We start from the raw sequence: 15,235 nt of genomic DNA, 5'->3' as shown, positions 1-15,235 counted from the left end.
TTAAAAAAATATCAGTTTCAATCACTGGGGTTGCATGAACTGTTTCTTGGGCAAACCTTATTAGGTAACTTTATCTGTGAACAATATTCTCTTTTTTCAGCTAAATGAAACAAACACTTCATTAAAATAAATGGGCATAGAAACATTGCATTACCACATTAAAGTATTCAGATTTTAGACTGACAAATGAGTAGCTGAGTCATTTTGGTTCAGTTCTATCTATTAGTTATTCACCACATCACACAATGAGTAAGTCACTTCAGATGCACAAAAACATGACATTTGAAACCATATTTTCAATTAGAGAACCTAAAAAAAAAAAAAGAAGCGAGAACACACACACTTAGGAACTGCTAATCAAAAATGGTCAAGGAATAGAAGAAATGTGGAGACTTTTCTGAACTATAGCATGAAGGTTTTGTGTCACGCAATGTTGAGGAGAAAAAACATCAACACCGATCATAGAGAAGCAATTTCTGCTGCACATCAATCTGGCAGGGGTTATAAGGCAATTTGCAAACAATTCCCAGACAATCTTTTTGCAGTGAGACAGATTATTCACAAGTGAGAAAACATTCAAGACAGTGGCCAGTCTTTCCAGAAACAGATATCCATGCATGTTCGCTGAGAGGTCACAGCTAAAACATGCCAGAGTAATCTCTGGTATGTTTTCGGCTATGACAAGTCAACAAACGTCTTAGAGCAAAATGAAAAAGAGTTCCAGGGTTATCAATACTTTTGTCATAACACAGCACAATGATTTGATACACAATAGCTAAAAATAAAAAAGTGTGACACACATCACAAGATGTCTTTATACCTGATCAAAACCCAAATAAAGTAGTATTTATCCTACCAATGGGAAATCAACCAGCACTGCTCCCAACCAACCAGATGAAATTGTTTGTATGTCTGTAGTGCTTCTCTGCACAGATTCTAGCATTTCCTGCACAAATAAAATATAAAAATGTTTGCAAGTACGCTTTATCTCAATAAATTTCAGGATGTAGAGTTCCTATTTTTGTCACAACCTAATAATTTCTATTTTCATTTGAGGGTTTTTATTGTTTAAATTTTGTGTTTTGTTTGTTTGCATGTCAGATGTTGATCAATTTTCTTACTAAGAAAGGATTATTCAGTACAATTGCATTATAATCTTTTCAGCATTCCTTTTTGTTTCAATAATGAGCAATGTGTGGTAGAAGAACGTATCTAAAAGGTAAACAGTGTTACTTCCATCTTCACTGCCACCTACACTTGAATGCTGAACATATGAATCCAACAAAGAATAACTGACATTAAGCGTAGCCAATGGTACTTGTTTGAAGAGAATGAACAGCCAATCAGCTTTCGGTAGAGGGGTGGGACTTCCTGTATGTGGCGCAGTCAACAGTGGAGGCCCCACCCTTTGTGTAACCTACCGCCCGTCAATCAAAACAGAAATAAATCAGTCAGTTATCATCTATTTCTGCGCGTATGCAATCAGTTTAATCAGCTCAATATGCCCAGTACCTTGTGACTATCAAGACTTTCCGTTTAAAGACAAGTCACGCAATGACTGGTATGTTTGTTTTTGTTATTATTCTTCACCCTACGGAAGCTAACAAGCTAACTCGGGCTAGCAGTGATGCTCATTTGTGATACAGCTAATCATCGCTGTATACCTGAGCAGTTAAGTAGTTTTTTCAATGATAGTTCTGTCTAATGCCGGTTAACGTGTTGGTGTTTTTGCTTACTTGTTCACCGACACTTTAAGTCGTCTTTGTAATTGCCAGGTATGTACAGCTAACATTAGCAACAGCTGCTGTTTTACAGAGCTAACCTCCAGTTTATTTTCACCTCCTAGCCCCAGAACAGCCGCTGAAACCGGATGAAATGGACGGCGGTCAGGGCAGTTTTATCCAGCAGGATGAAGGCAGGGGCAATCAGGTAAGGTTTCACTCTTGTTTTTTGACCGCTTAGTGCGGTCTTGTCACCCGAGAGATGAGTACTGAAGTTCGGACATTTCAAACTTGGAACTGAGGGGGGTCTCATACCCTCGTTTGAACCTCTCAGGCAACACTCCTCATGAATCCCGCCTCCTTTATTAATACTGGGAAAGATTGTAAACTCCCCTAAGGCTTAAACCGGTTCTGGATTGGACCCAGGTGCTGCCTGAGGGGCTCAATATTGGGACAATGAAGTCCATTTCATTCTTAAGCAATGAGTCACTGTCTGTGTGGCCCTGACTAATGGCCACCCACTTTCTTCCCCCTAAACTGCCCCGTTGTGGGGTAGGACGCTCAGCCATCTCCCCTCGACCTGCTAGCAACGACCTGCACTCAGGTTGAGTCGCCATCGTCAGAGGTGAACAGAGGTGCTGCAGCTGATGTGGTAAGTCAGCACCTCTGCTACATCTGGTTCAGTGTTAGCTGGAGTGAGTCGCTCAGTCGCTGCTCTTCAAAACTGGTGGTGGGCGCTAGATAAGCTTTTTCAAAGTAGAGCTGCATAACATATCAAATCATTGCAATATCACTAAGTGCAAAATCGCAAAAAAAAAAAAAAAAAAGATTGTTTTTAATGCTAAGTTAATGGCTTCCTATGTAGATGTAGGTTTTAGGATCCCTCCTTATGGCATGATGATAAAAAGAACGAAAAAGATGTAGAAAATCCTGTCACTGATATTGGCAAAATTCAATAACATCTCAGTAGCATTTACTGTTACTAAAAAGCCACATTACAAAGCAACTGCATTTTAGTATCAGCTGTGAGAAAATCTAGCTGTTTTATCCACCAATCGATGACTATTTGTCATCGATTGGTTACAAGTATCAAGGTATACCAATGTTTTAAAAGGTTATGATTGCAAATTTTATACTAAAATAGTCTGTTTAAAGTAGGTATGCAAGATGTGTCAAGTTACAGCCATCACTGCAATACTGATGTGCACCAAGTGCTGCTGGGGTTGCAGTGTTGTATTATTAGCTGATTAGCTTAATTTGCTTCCAATTTATTTTGGAGCTCTGCATGCCAATAGTATATTTGGCCACCTGGATGATGCATCCAGGTGCCCTTGATGCCTACAGTTGATATAGATTTATTGATCAAGGAAGGCAAAAAATTGGGGATTTCCTTCTTTCTGTCTTTTTTTGGATGATGAACAATAAACAGAAAGAAATAGAAAATTTGGTTTGATCATAACTGATATCCTCATCACAACATTCCATTATGATATAATAAATGTGCCCTGGCATATTTATTATAATGTGCTTGGAAAAGCTGCTCTTTTGCAGAGCATCTGCATTTATCACCCAAACAACAGAAAGTCCAGCTGTGATAACTATTATGGGTAGTTACCATTAACGCAGTGTACAGGGGTTTTAAAATATCATTACGGCAGAACGGCTAAAGCCTTTTTTTGACACAGTCCCGTGGTTCTCAATCCTTTTGATAAGATCCCACAAAAAGTGTTGCAGTGACTTAAGTTTCTCTGGTTGTTAGGAGTATGGAGTAAAACTTTGTTGCCTATTCCCCATGCGTTGCTTTACTTCTGTCCAAATGTGTAAAAGAATCCTACATTTTCCTCATGTTTACAATGAAGGCAGATTCGGCTCTTTTAGCTTTTGAAGCACCTGTATATCTGCCAACAACCAGAGCAAGCAGTTTATTATTTTTTCTATATTTTTATAGGTCTAACTTTAAAACTCAAAGTGATGTTACTTTTTAATTTTAGACATGGTTGTATCTCATACGACCCACAATGCCAAGGGTCAACTGTTTACTGCACCAGAAAATTACAACATATTTACCTCCAATCATTTATCAAACATTTTTCAGACTATGGTAGAAGTGCAATGATACACACCATTTTATATGAAATGTGTGTCTTAGTTCCTTTAAATCATGACTGCTAGGTGTCTTGTATGTGAAGCATCCAAGTTGCTTCATACTAAATCTTTTTTTTTTTTACACTTTATTATAACATCTCTTCCAGATGTGGACTAGAAGTGCTGCAGCTCTATAAGCAGCTAAAAGTATTATACAGATTGTGTTTTTACATTTTCTGTTAACTTTTTTTGCTTTTGTGGTTATTATTTACTAGTTACTGCTGAGATTTTCTTTAGTCCTACAAACACAAATAAGGATTAAACAGCTTGTCGTGTTTTCTTTACATTAGAATAGTTAAAATGTAGTTTATTTTAGAAGTTTTAAAACATTTACACATATTTAGATTTGATGTTCAGTTTAGAGAAAGCCATCAAAGCTGTTCCTATTTTCTGGTTCCCTCATGCTACTATTCAAGTTTGAGAACCAATTTCTCACATCTAATGCGAAGGAAATGACGCCCTTTAAAGCAGCTGTAAGAGATTTATTGAGCCTGTCTGGACTTCATATCATTGATACTTAGGATGCAAACTTAGTGATGTTTTTAACACTTGCACTGGGTGATTTTAGTTCCTCAAAAGGATATATTTTAAAATATGACATTGGCACCACATCTGAAAAACACCCCTTGAAAAGATAGGAAAATTAGGTCTTAATCGTCACAATAAATATACTAAATATTTTAAACTGTTATAAAATCATATCAGAAAAAGTCAGAAAAAGAGATAAACAACCTGCTTCACATTTTATTTGTTACACAACTGCTTTTTTAAGTTTCATTGACCAAATATTTATTATAAAACATTTTTACAGCATTAGAAGTTATAATTTGCCAGTCAGTGTAGATTATTTTCTCTAACAGTGCTTATTCAAATGTAGACCTCTGTTCACTTTAGATTAAATTTACTCTACTAATTAGCATTTTATAGACTCATGTTGACATTATCATCAACCTTGATAGTATAGTCAATACAGGCCACTATAAAGACAGTGGGGAGCAGATATTGGCAGCAGCGTTTGACCACTTTGTGTCACAGGAGGTAGTTTCTTGGGACATCTTTAAAGATTTCCTCCTGTGCTTACAAACTATCAACCTACACAGTTTGGATTTGTAATCAATTTTGAACGTGTTCGTGCTACCTGACTTTACTACCTATTTGCCTATCATTTAAATATAAACAAATATTTCCTATGAATAAATCTTGAACAGGGAGTGTAGTGTAGACAACATGGTCATAATTTTAGCTCATATTAGAAATTACTTTTCTAGGAAAACTAGCATGTGGCATCATTTGTGTAGATTGTCAGTCATCCTGGACTTTAGTCTTTAATGTTCGGTGAATGCAACTGGACTTCTCTTGTTATCTTAAACATTTCACCCCTCACTGTTATCACTAACAAGGCCATCAAGGTCACATGATGCTCTGACTCTACCCTCCACTGAATGTAAGAGTCAATGGCACTGATGTTCCTGTTAAGTCCCCAATGATGTTGATGGTTTTCTCTCTGTACCTACATATTTTGGACAGGGAACACATTTAGTTTGAGAGGAGAGTGAAAAAAGCCATTTATGTGAAATATGAAAAACCAGCCTTGACAAGAGGAAATGGACTCGGGTCCCATCTTCCTAACATCTACAGTGGTGCCTTGACTGGTATCACCCGGACAGTTTCACAGAAATTTACACCTTGAGACACATGATCAAAATGTTGCTCATGTTGACATTGTTGGGGACTTGTTAGACCCCACCCCTTGTTGACCCTTGTTGTTGAATAGAGGGCATTGTCAGAGTTTCACATGACCTCGATGGCCTCGTTAGTGTTTTGCCCAATCAATGTGATTGTTACTATTTAAGCCTGATCTGTAAGTCCAATACGTCCAGCTTAAGTTTCAGACCAAAGAAGCCTTTTGGATTGGAGGTGAAACATCTTCATGTTTTAAAAGAAATCCAGTTGCCTTCGCTTAATGCTCTAAAGATTACCATGTGGCATCATTTGGGATGTACGTTTTTCCCTGTCTGCCTTACGGGGAAAGTTCCTCCCAACAAAACATTTGCATTTGTCTTGTCGGCTACAAGTCGCTTATGTTTTTGTCTGAATGTATTCACCGTGTTAGCAGATTTTCAAATTCCCAGCTCACTGTTCTGGTCAGGGGAGCGGCAGCAGGGATATTTCAGCTTAGTGCTGGAAGAAGGTCAACTATCTAGACAAGTGAGAAGAGTCAAGTTTGTATGTTGTTTGACAGAAATTGGTTTTATTGAATAACACAAAACTGCACACATGCGATCCTCATTGTAATATTAATGTAAAACATGGCCTAGGACAGCTTGGATGCTATTTTTAATAGGCTGTAGTATTTTAGATGTTCTGGTTTATGCTTTTGTGTGCCAATAATATACACTCGCAACCCCTTTATTAGGTGAACATTTCTTATTAACACAAATCGTGAATCGGCCAACTGCATGGCATCTAGATATGGTGAAGACGTCTTACTGAAGTTAAAACCAGTCATCAGAATAAGGAAGAGAGGAGATTTAAGTGACTAGAATGTGGAAGGATTTTCATGAATAGCTAAATCTCCAGTTGGCAGTGACGGGTCCAAAAGAAGAAATATACAGTCACAGTTGTTTTGTTAAATAGAGACTGTCCTGTTGATCTCAGAGGGAAATTGGCTGAATGGCTTAACATGAAAGACGGCAGTAGCTCAGTTGTTACAATGCAAGTATCAGATACATCTCTTAACACACCGCAGTGGCAATTTGTAAAAAAAAATAAAATGCCTGCGATAGGATAGTACAAGCATGATTCATTCTGCCTTAAATCAATGCTTCAGGGTGCTGCTGCTGCTGCTGGTGGTGGTATAATGGTGTGGGGTAGATTATTTGGACATGCTTCCAGTCCCTTGGAGCTACTTCGGCATTGCTAAAGCACAACAACTTACCAGCTAATTATTGCTGACCATGTCCATGATGTCCTCATCTTCCAATGGCTACTTCCATTTAGATAATTCATCACCTTACAAAGCTCAATCATCTCAAACTGGTCCCTTGAACATGATTGGTTTGTTAGTTAGCACCAACTGCTTGAAGCTATTATGTCAATATTGACTACAATTTCGGAGGGATGTTTCTGTCACGTTGGTGGATTTATGCCATTAAGTATTAAGGCAGTTCTGAAGAGAAAGGAAACATCTATTGACATAAAATTTGGTAAATTAGCAGATTATGCAACAAATGAAGATGAAAGTCAAACTGATGATGGTCAGCAAAGATTTCTGGCTATTTTGGGGTGTGGTCTTCAAATTTCTGCCGCTGATTTTGCTTCGTTGCTTAATGGCATGAGAGAACATTTTTAAAAACTGTACTGACCTTTTCATTTCTTTTCTTTCCTCAGGCATCAGAGCCTTCTTCTCAGCTTACTGGGACTGAGAAATGGGAAGTGCTAACTCCCACATCAGCAGCAAAAGATGATTCTGGAATAATACAGATTCAGAGTCAAGGAATATTAACATCAAATGGACAGTACGTTCTTCCCCTCCAAAACTTACAGAGTCAGCCAATCTTTGTGGCGTCTGGCACAGACGCCTCCTCTGCCAATTCAGTGCCTAACATTCAGTACCAAGTGATTCCTCAGATCCAGACAGCAGATGGACAGCTGAGCTTCTCCACGTCCGGTGTGGAGGGACCAACTCTGACTCAGGACGCCACAGGGCACATTCAGATCCTGTCCGATGGTAGCCAGAGTCTCAATGTGGCGTCGTCTGCAAACATCCTTAACAACCAAAACCTCATTTCACAGACTGGCAGCGTCCAGCAGATCCAAGGGGTGTCATTTGGTGGTTCCACTTTTAACAACCAGGGCCAGGTTGTTACCAACGTGCCTGTGGGTCTGCCCGGGAACATTACTTTTCTTCCTATTAACAGTGTTGACTTGGACTCCCTTGGCCTGTCGGGCGCTCAGACTATAGCAACGGGAGTCACTGCTGACGGCCAGCTGATTATGGCGAACCAACCGGGAGATAACTCGGAGAGTTTGAACAAGACAGATGATCACCTCTCACAGACACTACCGGGACATAACTCGAATGCAAATACTGAGATATTTGTGCCAACGTCTTCCTCTCAGCTACACGTTCCAGCAAACGAAGCCGGTCTCCAGACGCAAGATCCTTCGTTACAATCGGTGGCTGCAGAGCAAGCAGACTCCAGCGCTGCTCTCCAAGAAAGCTTCCTCCAGCAGAATCAGGAGCAGAATGTCCAGGTTTCCTCCGCTCAGCCCCTCATCCAGCTGCAACAGGTGCCCATTCAGACCACCAACGGCCAGATGGTTCAGTCCATCGCTGCAGGGGGACAGAACTTGCAAAATGTCCAGCTCATCAACCCGGGAACCTTCATTATTCAAGCTCAGACGGTCACCCCATCGGGTCAGATACAATGGCAGACCTTTCAGGTACAGGGAGTGCAGAATCTCCAGAACCTCCAGCTGCCGACGTCACCCCCCCAGCAAATAACCCTGGCACCAGTCCAGACCCTGTCTCTGGGCAGCATCGGTGCCGGTCAGATCCCAAACCTGCAGACGGTGACGGTCAACTCAGTGGCCCAACAGGAAGGAGGAGGAGACGCAGAAACCCCAGGAGGTACAGCAGATCTTTGTTTTATATTACTAAACATTGAGATAAAAATACTCTTCAGTAATAAAAACAAAAAAAAAACCTTGTCATGGGTTTACCTACAATTAATGCTGCATTAAAATGTTTTTTCAGTAGCCTAGCTGTAGTGTATCAAAAAATGGTATCTTTATCCATGTACAAATGTGTTTGGTTACTGTTCGTTGGGAGTTATTAACTAAAATATTTCCAAGTTGTCTTGAGAGAAAAAAATGATTTGAGTCAGCAGGAGTGTTCAGCCACCCCTGGTAAGAGGTGTTGATGGGCTAAAACTTAATAGCAGGAACTGGCAGCTGCTTGAGGTGCTCTGTAAGGGACAAAATGCTCAAAGTGTCAGTTTTTGCACAAGAATCATATTTAGTTAAAAAGTACTACTAGATTTAGGAAGCATTTCATCGTATCTTTTCAAATTCAAATTGGAAAAATACTTAATTGATCTAACAGGGAAATTAATTTAGAAGTGTGATGCAGTAATACTGCCATATTGATACTTAAGGTTATCAAGCTGTGGGAATGTTAAAGTCTAACTTGAATCTGTTGTTAAATTACAATAAATTATTATTATTTTCACTATTTAGTTTAGCTTTTCAGGGTTGTTTTCTGACTGATAATTGTTGACAGATTTTCTCCCCTCAGTGTGATTTAAATGAATCTAATTTCTAAAGACAAGTAAAAATGTCACATGGCATCAATAAAAGCTTACATGTAAAGATCACTATTAATAATGACCACGGATGATTTAGTGACTTTGGTCTTCAGGTCCCAACACTGAACTGTCATGCTGTCATTGGGTGTGAGGGCACTTAAATAGAGTAGAACAACAATCCCTGATGTTCTTAATTATACCTGTGCTTCTCATGTGTGACAAAATGTCTGCAGATAAATATTTGAAACAATGACTCATTTAACTAAACAGTCTCCCATTTTAAATCGGCAAAATATAAAAGAGGTTGTTTTAGACAAACTTACCTTCTGTTTTTAGTTTCTTTAGAAAGCGTCTGGTAAATACAGAATGCATCCAAACAAAAACATCATTTCCATCCCACTCTGTTTTCCATAAGAACGGGTGTAAAATGACAAGATTTAACTTGTGCAGTTCTGTCCATTCATTTCAGTTAAGAAATTCTCAAAATTTTCTTTTTTTTTTTTTTTTTTTTTGTTAAAGCACCAGGGTAGATGCAGCGTAAATTAAATCCATCTAATCGTGGATTAATGTTTAAAACATGAATAAGATACTTTAATGTCTCAATTTGTTCTTTGCACACCAATAGATTGCACTAGAAGTCATTATAAATAATTGTTTTGCATTAAAAAAAAATTATGCAAAATCGGAAACAAAACCTGAGATAGTAAAAGATTTCCACCCCTAGTAGAAACATGCCTTATGGGGGAGGATGTATGATGCTGTGGGTCTGTTTCTCCTCTAAAGGTGCTGGGAGGTGTGTTAGAGTTCATGACGACATCAGGAAATTTTAGATGGACATCGGTCACAATTCAGTCTTTCAACAGGATGACATCACAGAATATTTGAACAAATCAACACGGAAAAGATCAACACATCTCCCAGACCTAAATCTTAGAGGAGAAATTGTGGGATTTACCTAAAGAGGAGACCCAGGGACAAATGGCACTCTTCACGTGTGCTTTTATCTAGTGAAATGTTTGAAGTGCTGATTAATCCTGTCTTAATGGCAGAATAATGCAATTATGCCACTGGCAATTTTACTGCAATGTACATCAGCAGGCACGAGGCTTTGTTTTATGATGCCGTGAAGCTGGGCATCAAGTTTGGACCAGAAATTACCATACAAGGGAATATCAACAAAATGACCCCTTATTCTAATAAATTAAACAATATAATATTTGTTGTTGCAACAAGATAAAATGTGCTTGCAAGATCAGATAAACGGAAGTATTTTGCCTTCCTCTGATATCACAGAAACACATTTAACATCTCTTGGTGTGAACAGACAAAATATTGGTGTAAGGTGGCAACATCTAGTTCATAACTTGCAGCGTTTCATATAAATGATGAAAAGGTAACTAGAGGTGGGGCATGTGGACTTCTTTTTTTTTTTTGTTTCGTTTGCAATATAGAGTCATCGTGTAAAGTCAGAGTCCCAAAAACACAAATGCTGCTCTTAATAATAAAAATTAGCTACTTTCATAAACCATTTACATTATAATTGTGTAATTATACACCAGAAAAGCACACAATAGAAGTAGTAAAAATAATTTTAATTATATAGTTTTTTGGGTTTGGAAACGTCATCATTGCAAATCTGTCCAATCTTTTTCCCCCCCTAAAAGCTATAAGCAATTTGATAATTGCCCATGTACAGACGAAGCAAGTTGCAGTTCTCCCGCTACAGACGGATCACGTAAACGGCTATTGGTTATTCAAACTGCCTATTGATTATCATTAGAAATGCTTTCAGTCAATGAGGTGGAACATTAGCTGCTGCGGCGGGTTGTTCACTGACATCCTACACGCATCCTTTTCAGATATTCGGATAAAGGAAGAGCCGGACTCTGGAGACTGGCTGAGCGCAGATTCGACCCTGAATGCCAACGACCTGTCTCACCTCCCCGGCAGGCTGGGAGAGGAAGAGGACCAGCTCGGTCAGGAGGGCAAGAGGCTGCGCAGAGTAGCATGTACTTGTCCCAACTGCAAAGAGTCGGGCGGGAGGTGAGGGAACCGGGCCTGCGCTCTCACGCAGTTCTCAGACCCGGGTTGAGTTAAAACGCACCTCTTTCTGTGTTTGTCAGAGGGTCCAGCACGGGGAAAAAGAAGCAGCACATCTGCCACATCGTGGGCTGTGGGAAGGTGTACGGGAAAACGTCGCACCTGCGAGCACACCTGCGCTGGCATTCGGGAGAGCGACCTTTCGTCTGCAGCTGGATGTTCTGTGGGAAGAGGTTCACACGCAGCGACGAGCTGCAGAGGCACAGGAGAACGCACACAGGTGGTGACCCGCTTTTTTGGTTCTGCACGGCAGGAAGACATCCATAAAATTTGTAAAATTAGTTAATTTGTGCTCGTAAACTGAGTCACGTAAGAAATGTCAGCTTTGTCCCGCTGTTGACTAAAATGCCGGGACTGGGCACTAGTAGGGGAAAATAGCCTTGTTGTTTGTTTTTTTTTTTTTTTTCCCATGAGTCTTTTTTTTACCACCTTTTTTATTTTGTTCCGGGTTTAAATTATCGTATATAGTGTTCAATACAAGTGACAAATGAAGATGAACTGATGTGATGTGGATCCAATCAGATCAAACTCAGCATAAGAACACAAAATATACTGAATTACAAATTCATTTGATAACTGCATCGGTACAGCACACTTAAATACAACAACAGCTTCACAACCTTGGTGAACCATGGAAAAATGACACAACTTTAATTTGTTCTGTCAGTGCAATTAACAGTATAACAGCCAATGTAAAATAAATAATAAAGAAACTAATAATAATATGTTAAATAATGTTAACTAGCTTGGTCATCCTATTGTTTATGTAAAACATTAATTGCAACAAATATTCTGTGCATTAGAGCATTTCTAGTTTTATTGCACAGGATATAAATCTCTGGAAAAAAAATTGAGACCACTTAAAATGATCAGTTTCTTTGATTTATCTTCTTGTATGTTTTAGTAAAATGAAAATGTCTTTATTCCATGAACTACTGACAGCATGTCGCCAAAATTCCAAACAAAAATGTATTTAGTATTCATTTGCAGAAAATGAGAAATGGTCAAAATAACGATAACGACGTAGTGCTTTCGGACCTCAAATAACGCAAAGAAAATGAGTTCATATTCCAACACTGATGTTTTAATTCGGGAAGAGTTCAGAAACCAATATCTGGTGGAACAACCGAGACACATTGAGCGTCTAACTCTAGTTTCTTCCCGATAGGAGAGAAAAAGTTCGTCTGCCCTGAATGTTCCAAGCGCTTCATGCGGAGCGACCACCTGGCGAAGCACATTAAGACCCATCAGAACAAAAAGGGCGTGAACTCTGGCGGCACCGTGGTGGCCTCCATGGAGTCGGCAGGCTCCTCTGACAGCATCATCACGGCGGGCGGAACCACCCTCATCCTCACCAACATCCAGCAGGGCTCGAACAACGCCCAGGACATACTGGCCAACGCAGAGATCCCCCTCCAGCTCGTCACCACGGTCGCCGCCAGTGAAGTTATGAAGTGATTTCCTCTCACGGACTTCTGCGTCTCTCATACTGTATACTCCAACTTGCATTTTTATTCAAGTTTTGAAGGAAAATTCTAGATTATATAAATATAAATATATATTTTACCACAGAAATAGTCCATCCCCATCTTTAGTTTCCATAGAGGAAAAACAAGCAAGTGGAGACTAAAAGGTGGAAAAGACATTGCAGTAAATACACAAAGAAATGCCTTATTTTGTACAATATTGTGTAGTTTAAATGCCACTTTGTTTAAATTCGCTTATTTGTCAATTATGTATTTCTGGGAAACGTTATTGCTATGTCAAGCAAATATATTCTCACGTTTTGTTGCTATTGGATAATGTTTCAAGTGGTTTTTCAAGAGAGACTCAGACCCAACAGCAGAGCAAATTTTATGCAGCTGAAGTGAATCTATTAAGTCCATGCAAAGATTTCTTTTGTTTTTAATATTTTTATTATTATTATTATACATTGTTTTTTAACGGTCAGCCTACGTCCAAAGTAATTGTTCATCCAGATTATATAAATATATATATATATATACATTTATTCATACCTACAGCATTAAGCAAGTGGGAATGGAAAAGCAATCAATTTTTTTATATACTTCCTCTTGAACATTGAAAGTGTATTTGTGATATCTAAATTTAAAATTGTTCCATTCTGCATAATTCACATGTTTTTGTACCCTTTTTTGGAAAAACTAAAATCTTGGGGAGAAAAGATGTGTTGTGATATTAAAAGAAAAAAAAAAAGCCATTTATTTTGGAGGTATTTGCCAAATTTGACTCCAAACTCAGGGTGACTTGACTGCGTGCTGTAAGTAGAGGAAATCACCCGCATAGTTTCTCAGTCCATATTTTTGTTTAGTTTTTGTCTCTCATTTTTTAAACAGCATCCTATGCTGTCATCATGCCATGTTAATATATGTATTAAATCATGTTTTTATATATATACATATATATATAACAAACTATTTTGCAAAAGTTGTAACTTTTTTTTTCATTGGTTCTATCATGATATCAAGGATTGATTATTGAAAGTGGTACTTGTCAGCAGCACTGTTTTCATCACTTTAATCTTGTTATAGCCTCTTGGTTTAAAATGTTTTGTTGGAAACTCTCTATTAAGCCCAGCAGTGTCATTTTACTTCACATGTTTAACATTCCCCACTTTTTTTCCATTTTACAGTATGTTTTTATCTCTTGTTTGATCCCAAACTGTAAAATGAAATGCACATGCTCACTGAGTGGTGATTTTAATGGTGATGTGGGAACGTTTTTTTTTTCTTTCTTTCTTTTTGATCTATTCACCTTTTTTGGCCGTTCGGGCTTCTTTGGGAGTTTTCTCCAACATGCTAAATAAAAACCTGCAGCTTATTAATGTTCTTTACTAGATACTGAAGGTTTATCTTTATTCCACTCTTCTGTAAAAAAAAAAGAAAAAAAAAATTGTCAGCGTATAACATCAATACAGATATTTTCTGTTAACCTGTCAATGTCCTTTCTGCTTTATTTTAACATTCTGTCCTTTTTAATATAACTCGGTGCAAACATCTGCTGTGAGTGATTTATTTCATGCCAATGTAACTAAAAGTGACAAAAGTTTTACCCCCTTCTTTTTTTCTCAACACTTTCACTGTTTCCTTGCAAAGAGAGGTTCGTTTTCCCCGCGCGTCCTACACCCTGGGGTAGCAGTCCAGCAGATGTCACTGCAGCTAAGGGAGCAGGATGAGAGCTATGTTTGACCCCTTGACCATCCTCTTGCAGCGCTGCCAGGATGAAGATGGGAGTCACCGAGGCCACCAGCAGGTGCAGACCCTCAATTAGCTGCGAGTTAATGTCACACGGAAATGTCAGGGGGAGAACAAAGCACTGCCTCATGACTTTCAGCAAACCTCGCAGAGGCATGAGAGGTGAATGAATAAACGTTCCCAAATTTGCCCGCCGTTTACTATCTGTAGTCTGAGTTTTTAAAAATGAGTCTTTCATTCTTTGATACTAGATATTAAGTGCTACCCATGATGTTGATCAAAAACCGAGTTAAGACAAATTGGCATGCGTGGTTTTTAGGAAGAAAATCGAAAAGATCACCTCTGAAAAGCTCCGTCAGGTCAGTGAGAAAAGCACGCGTTTTAAATCCGCACTTAATTTGGAACAAAATACTTGAGAAAAAGAGGTCTATCATGCACCAAAAAGAAGGACTCGTCTGTTTTCTCATTTCTTTCATTTGCATAATTTAATGAATCAAATTCATTGTAATGCAATACCAAGTGCCCCAGCAACATAGAATGACAGTTTGAGTTAATGAAATGTGTTAACGGTATCATCATTTACTTGTATGTTAATTAGTCCAATTAATTTCCCCTGCTCGGTAATCTGAATATTGTAATAATCTTTGCTTCCCTGCAGGAATGAAACCTATGATACACAGACCTCAGGGACGATCAGTGCTGGGAATCGACGCTTTTTTTTTTTTCCTCCTTTAAGTTTTGGGGA

The 15,235-nt window shown here is 38.7% G+C and overlaps 1 protein-coding gene across 3 annotated transcripts; it reads left to right on the top strand.

The window, feature by feature from the left end:
* Positions 1-1,373: 1,373 nt before the first annotated feature.
* Positions 1,374-14,294, top strand: sp3a (sp3a transcription factor). 3 transcript variants are annotated; one of them, XM_015055657.1, is made up of 7 exons: positions 1,374-1,561; positions 1,847-1,929; positions 2,278-2,451; positions 7,257-8,499; positions 11,035-11,218; positions 11,299-11,495; positions 12,444-14,294. In XM_015055657.1, the coding sequence occupies exons 1-7, from the start codon at positions 1,555-1,557 to the stop codon at positions 12,731-12,733; spliced, it is 2,178 nt and encodes a 725-aa protein (XP_014911143.1). In that variant the 5' UTR covers positions 1,374-1,554; the 3' UTR covers positions 12,734-14,294. The 3 variants fall into 3 exon arrangements, with proteins under 3 accessions (XP_014911143.1, XP_014911144.1, XP_014911145.1); XM_015055658.1 differs by having other exon boundaries at positions 1,375-1,561; positions 2,278-2,373; XM_015055659.1 differs by lacking the exon at positions 2,278-2,451 and having other exon boundaries at positions 1,375-1,561.
* The last annotated feature ends 941 nt before the right edge of the window (positions 14,295-15,235 follow it).

This window comes from Poecilia latipinna, unplaced genomic scaffold (assembly GCF_001443285.1).
Source record: "Poecilia latipinna isolate Pla-1442-1.1 unplaced genomic scaffold, P_latipinna-1.0 Scaffold1329, whole genome shotgun sequence".
NCBI lineage: Eukaryota > Metazoa > Chordata > Actinopteri > Cyprinodontiformes > Poeciliidae > Poecilia > Poecilia latipinna.
This window is presented reverse-complemented; position numbering and strand designations above follow the sequence as displayed.